Source organism: Littorina saxatilis, linkage group LG16, assembly GCF_037325665.1.
Source record: "Littorina saxatilis isolate snail1 linkage group LG16, US_GU_Lsax_2.0, whole genome shotgun sequence".
Classification (NCBI taxonomy): domain Eukaryota; kingdom Metazoa; phylum Mollusca; class Gastropoda; order Littorinimorpha; family Littorinidae; genus Littorina; species Littorina saxatilis.
The window spans coordinates 42316176-42322947 of NC_090260.1; the positions used below are offsets into that span (position 1 = coordinate 42316176).

General features: G+C 44.0%; 1 protein-coding gene across 1 annotated transcript; it reads left to right on the forward strand.

Annotated features, from left to right (window-relative positions):
• The first annotated feature begins 1691 nt into the window (after positions 1–1691).
• Positions 1692–3153, forward strand: LOC138950011 (uncharacterized). Its single transcript, XM_070321793.1, has 2 exons — positions 1692–2222; positions 3133–3153. Exons 1-2 carry the CDS (start codon positions 1692–1694, stop codon positions 3151–3153), a joined length of 552 nt encoding a protein of 183 aa, XP_070177894.1.
• The last annotated feature ends 3619 nt before the right edge of the window (positions 3154–6772 follow it).

A 6772-nucleotide genomic window follows, 5' to 3' on the forward strand; every position in this document is an offset into this window, starting at 1 on the left:
TCTTGTAGTTTAGTGAAATGTTCGAAAAACTCAGAACAAGTTGGATAGTTAGTTTTGGAATTATTCTTTTTATTTTTATTTAGAAGATTCCAGTATGCTTTCGGGTCAGTACTTCTTAACTTTCTCAAAGTTTTAACGAACTCATTATGATACGACTTGCATTCCTTTTTTATTGTCTTTTTGTATTCTTTAAAAGCACTCTTTTTTTCATCTTCATTGAACACATTTTTAAACCGTCTTGCTTTGTTTTTTGCATGTAAAAATATTTTTCTTTTCTCTTTGCAAATTGCACTAAACCATGGTTGATGTAGTTTAAATTTCTTTGAACGTGGCTTTTTCATAAATTTTTGTTTTTTAATTACACCGATTTTCTCAGCAGAACAATTTAAAATATCACAAATCTTATTAGTAACACTATCAACGTCATCTGTTGTCGTACTCTCACTTGTAGCTAGCATATTTTGTAATTTAGTTTCAACAGTATAAATATCATCCTCATTCAGATTAACTACAAAAGCTAACTTGGTCCCATTGTTATTGTCCCATTTTGGTTTTGTGTACTTGTTATCCTTTTCTCTACCTTTAGACAGCAAATCTTCATTTTTGTTTTTTTTCACAACTTCTGCTAGGCAATCATTAGCGCGTACTTCATTATGCTTTAATAAATGCAAAACAACAGGACAGTGTACATCAGAATACATTTCACAAAATTCCATCACAGAAAAATAATTAACTTTCGAGAACAAATCTTTTGACAGGATGCAATAATCAACAACGCTCTTATCCTTACATGTGCATTTACCAACCCCTGTATCATCGCCAACTCTACCATTAGCAATAACTAAGCCAGTCATTTTACAAAAATCAATCAATTTAAAACCAAGGTTATTAGTATTATTATCCTGTGAGGCCCGCTCACCTATTAGAGTACCAACCTCATCAGAGTCAAACAAGTCCTTATCAACAAAACCTTCTGAATGCTGATCATCTTCATGCACCATTTCACTCAGATGACCAGTGCGGGAATTTAAGTCTCCTAACAGACAAACATAATCATTATCTAACCCAAACTGCATGTACACCTCTTCTAGTTCAGCATAAACATCTTTGTTATGGTAAGGTGACCCTTCAGGGGGAATATATAAAGCACAGAAAAGGGTGTCACGTCCAAGTATTTTCTTATCTAACTTAAAAAATAACGCATTCTCACACATTTCTACATCCAAAAATGTATACCATATTTTCATCTCTTCTTTTATCTTATGTGACAGCTTTTTTTCTTCAAAAATAGTTATATTATTAGCAAACACTTCCCGTAATAAAACTAATACACCGCCTGATTTTCTGCGAAATGTTCCTCTATTCTTATAGAATGCTATATAACCTGGAATGTTAATCTCATCAATATCATCAAGTTTGCTCTCGCTAAAACAAATAATGTCATATTTGGCAATAAATTTCACAAATTCAGGAAATTTTAGCTTTGAAGTGATTCCACAGACATTAAGCGCTAAGCAGGAGAGTATATCAGGATTATCCTCAATACTATATTCAGAACCAAAGGAATCTCCAATCTCACTATCAACATTATAAACATCTATTTTAACAGTAGATTTGTTACGTACATTCTCAACATCTAACGAGTCAAAATGAACATCAACATCTGACATTACAACAACATTATCCATTTCATGCGCATTGCCAACATCCAGAGAGTCATGCAGAATATCAACATCAGAAACATTTGCATGTACAACATCAACATCAACAGTATCACCACAGTCTTTCACCACTCTGTCTTCACCTCCCTCTTCACCACCATCATCACCCCAGACATTCACTATATCTTCATCACCACAGTCATTCACACTGTCTTCACCCCTCTCATCACCACCATCACCACCACAGTCATTCACTCTGTCTTCACCCCTCTCATCACCGCCATCACCACCACAGTCCTTCACTCTGTTTTCACCCCTCTCATCACCACCATCACCACCACAGTCATTCCCTCTACCTTCACCTCTCTCAACACCACCATCACCACCACAGTCATTTACTCTATCTTCACCTCTCTCATCACCACTATCATTACCACAGACATTCACTCTGTCTTCACCTCTCTCATCACCACTATCATCACCACATTCATTCCCTCTATCTTCACCTCTCTCAGCACCACCTCTGACTTCACCTCTCTTATCACCATCATCACCATCACAGTCCTTCACCACTCTGTCTTCACCTCCCTCTTCACCATCATCACAATCCTTCACCACTCTGTCTTTACCTCTCTCATCACCACTATCACCATCACAGTCCTTCACCACTCTGTCTTCACCTCTCTCATCACCACCATCACCATCATAGTCCTTCACCACTCTGTCTTCATCTCCCTCTTCACCATCATCACAGTCCTTCACCACTCTGTCTTCACCTCTCTCATCACCACCATCACCATCATAGTCCTTCACCACTCTGTCTTCATCTCCCTCTTCACCATCATCACAGTCCTTCACCACTCTGTCTTCACCTCTCTCATCACCACCATCACCATCACAGTCCTTCGGCACTCTGTCTTCACCTCTCTCTTCACCAACATCACCATCACAGTCCTTCACCACTCTGTCTTCACCTCTCTCGTCACCACCATCACCATCACAGTCCTTCGCCACTCTGTCTTCACCTCTCTTATCATCACCATCACAGTCCTTCACCACTCTGTCTTCACCTCCCTCTTTACCACCATCACAGTCCTTCACCACTCTGTCTTCACCTCTCTCATCACCACCATCACCATCACAGTCCTTCACCACTCTGTCTTCACCTCTCTCTTCACCACCATCACCATCACAGTCCTTCACCACTCTGTCTTCACCTCTCTCTTCACCACCATCACCATCACAGTCCTTCGCCACTCTGTCTTCACCTCTCTCTTCACCACCATCACCAACACAGTCCTTCACCACTCTGCCTTCACCTCTCTCTTCACCACCATCACCATCACAGTCCTTCGCCACTCTGTCTTCACCTCTCTCTTCCCCACCATCACAATCCTTCACCACTCTGTCTTCACCTCTCTCTTCACCACCAAAGTCTTTCCCTAAACCACCACCTCCTTTCTTCTCATAGTTCGCAGCACCACACACCTGACTCACATGAGGGGGAGACGCTGAATCAATGCCCCCAGGGCACCGCTAACCCTCGGCCATGGCAGACCCCAAACCCCCATCTGCAGGTTCCTCAGCAAGGTGCGACAGACCCAGGGCATGGTAGTCGACTTCGGTGACGCCCAGCTTGAATAGATCATCAGGCGTGTCAATGACGACCGGTTTGGGACGGTCTGATGGATGAAGGCCAGGAGGTGACTTCTTCGCACAGAAGATCTTGCCGTCGATGGTCCAAGCATTATACGGGCCGAGTTTCTTGACAAAGCCCAACAACCTGGCCCTCAGCGGGGTAATGTCATCATTGATGAAGACATTCTTGTACTCCGGTTTGTCTTTGAGGGTTTTCTTGTTTTTCATCACATCACTTCGCTTGCGGCGAGAGACAAATCTAACAAGTATGGGGCGAGACCCTTTCACTGCTTTTCCTGCTCTGTGTGACACAGAAATGTCAGCCTCACTCACGTCCACACCTGCATCTTGAAAGACTTTGATGGCTTTCTCCTCCACCTCTTCCGCTGTCTCACCAACACTCTGCGGAATACCAAACACTCTGACACTCTCTCGCCTAGTATACTGTTGGAGTCTGTCATTTTCGTAGGTTAGTACACGCACAGCAGACAGCAACCTTTCAGATCTCGGTTCTGGTCTAGGGGAGACAATCGATTCCAAACGTTCTTCGATCCCTGTCATCACACCCCTCACCACCTCACTAACCACCACTGACATCGCAGTGACCATCATGGGTACCATCTTCACAATTGGATCGTTCGAGTCATCACCAGAAGACTTAAAAATAGCCAGAGCTTCGCTAACTTTTGAAATGATAGCGTCTTGAAAAGTCTCAGAGGATAGCGCTTTACAATACATACATCGACCAAGCATACTATACACGCACAGGCAAAGAAACCGACCAAACATAACCAACAAACTATACATGCACAGGCAAAGAAAACGACCAAACATACAATACACGCACAGGCAAAGATAACGACCAAACATAAACAAACATACTATGACCAAACATAACCAACATACTATACGCGCGCAGGCAAAGAGAACAATCAGCACATGTAATAATTACTGACAACTAATAATGCAGGCATACAATGACAATCCAATACACAGCCTAGGCACAAGAACCACAATAGGCTTCTGTATAAAAACGTGTCAACAATACTATTTACACACACACAAACAGTGCTGACACAAAGCGCAGAAAATATATATACACGTTATTTTAGGCACTAGGTAGGGGGTGAGGTGGGGCGGGATGGGGTGGGTGGGGAGATGCTGGAGGGGAAATCACTTGCGCTGAAAGAGGTGTGTTTTGAGATTTGTCTTGAATGTAGTGAGAGAATCTGTGTGTCTGAGAGGCAGAGGTAATCTATTCCAGGTCACAGGGGCTTGATAGGCGAAGGACCTCTCGCCACATGTCTTTGTTTGCACTGTGGGGAGTCGGAAGAGTCGAGTGTCGGCGGCGGAGCGAAGCTGACGAGAGGGGGTGTAGAGATTGAGGAGTTCTGAGAAGTATTCCGGGGCAGAACCAGAAACGACGGCAAAAGAAAGAGAGGAGAGTTTGTATTCGATCCTTTTAGTGATAGGCAGCCAGTGTAGAGAGTGAAGAAGGGGTGTGGCGTGTTCATACTTGGAAGATTTGAAGACCAGGCGAGCAGCGTTATTTTGGGTCCTTTGAAGTCTATCTAAAAGGTACTTAGGGAGACCGGCCAGAAGAGAATTGCAATAATCTATCTTTGAGAGGACTAAAGAGCACACTAACGGTTTGGTTGCATCAGTGGTGAGGTAGTGACGGACTGAACTAATCTTGCGCAGCTCTAGATAGGCGGACTTGCAGATGTTAGAGATGTGTTTTTGGAAAGAGAGAGTTGGATCGAGAGTGACGCCAAGGCTGCGGACAGACGGGGAGAAAGAGATAGGTTGTTCGTTGACAGTGAGAGAGGCAGGAAGAGAAGGGTGATTGAGACATTTCTTGTGTGTGTGTGTGTATGTGTGTGCTTGTGTGTGTGTGCTTGTGTGTGTGTTTGTGTGTATGTGTGTGTGTTTGTGTGTGTGTTTGTGTGTGTGTGTGTGTGTGTGTGTTTGTTTGTTTGTTTGTTTGTTTAACGCCCAGCCGACCACGAAGGGCCATATCATGGACGTGTGTGTGTGCGTGTGTGTGTGTGTGTGTGTGTGTGTGTGTGTGTGTGTGTGTGTGTTTGTCTGTTTGTGTGTGTGTGTGTGTGTGTTGTTGTTGTTGTTGTTGTGTGTTGTTGTTGTTGTTGTTGGTGGTGGTGGTGGTGTTCCTGGTGTCACAAAGGGAAAACGAGGAACACAAGAACGAAGGGAATATTTTGTTCGAATCTGTTGCACTTGGATCCTGAAACCGGTTTGGGAAAGAGCAGCACGAGAAGGGAGAAAGAGAGGGGAAGCCTGGTGAAACTCCTTGTGCCGTCCAAAGGAGTGTCATCAGACTCCCAACCTTTTCCCCCCGACAACCACCTCAGCTCATTGCCGCTGGAGAGTCCACAGGAGTGTCATCGGTCCCCCAAACTTTACCCCCAACAACCACCTTAGCTCATTGCCGTTGGAGAGTCCAAAGGAGTGTCATCAGTCCCCCAAACTTTACCCCCCGCAACCGCCTCAGCTTATTGTTGTTGGAGAGTCTAAAGGAGTGTCATCAGACCCTTAACCCACCCCACACACAACCGTCTCAGCTTATTGTCGTTGGAGAGTTCAAAGGAGTGTCATCAGACCCGAGAAATTTGGTCGGTAAAAGGAGGGCGTCGTTCTTGGGAGAGATCGTTACGGGAGGTTCCACTGTATAACATAAAGAGCCTGAAGTGGTCTGGATGGCCGAGTGGTAAACGCACTTGCCTCGGAAGCGAGAGGTTGCGAGTTCGACCCGGGGTCAGGGCGTTAGCAATTGTCTGCCCCCTTTCCTAACCTAGGTGGTGGGTTCAAGTGCTAGTCTTTCGGATGAGACGAAAAACCGAGGTCCCTTCGTGTACACTACATTGGGGTGTGCACGTTAAAGATCCCACGATTGACAAAAGGGTCTTTCCTGGCAAAATTGTATAGGCATAGATAAAAATGTTCACCAAATACCCGTGTGACTTGGAATAAAGGCCGTGAAAGGTGAATGCTCGCCCCAATAGGCTTGAGGTTTGCTGGCCGATGTGAATGCGTGATATATTGTGTAAAAAATTCCATCTCACACGACAGAAATTAATATGTAAAAGGGCTTAGAGAACGTCAAGCGCTATATAAATCTCCCCATACATACATTCATACGCTTTGACAATCCACGTTAACTCATCTGAAGCTTAAACACATCAACTACCTCAATTTGTCACATATAAACATTGCTTTTTGCTACCAAGCTTGTTATGAATGAAAAGCCGTGAACACGATGATAATCGTTGTTGTTGTTGTTGTTGTTGTTTTTGTTGTTGTTGTTGTTGTTGTTAGTGGTGTTGGTGGTGGTGGTGGTGTTTGTGGAGATAGTTGTGGAGGTGATGGTGGCGGTGGTGGTGTTCCTGTGGTCACAGTGGTTATAAGGAGAGAAAACGAGGGTTAAAAAGGAAATAAGTGAATATTTTGTTCGA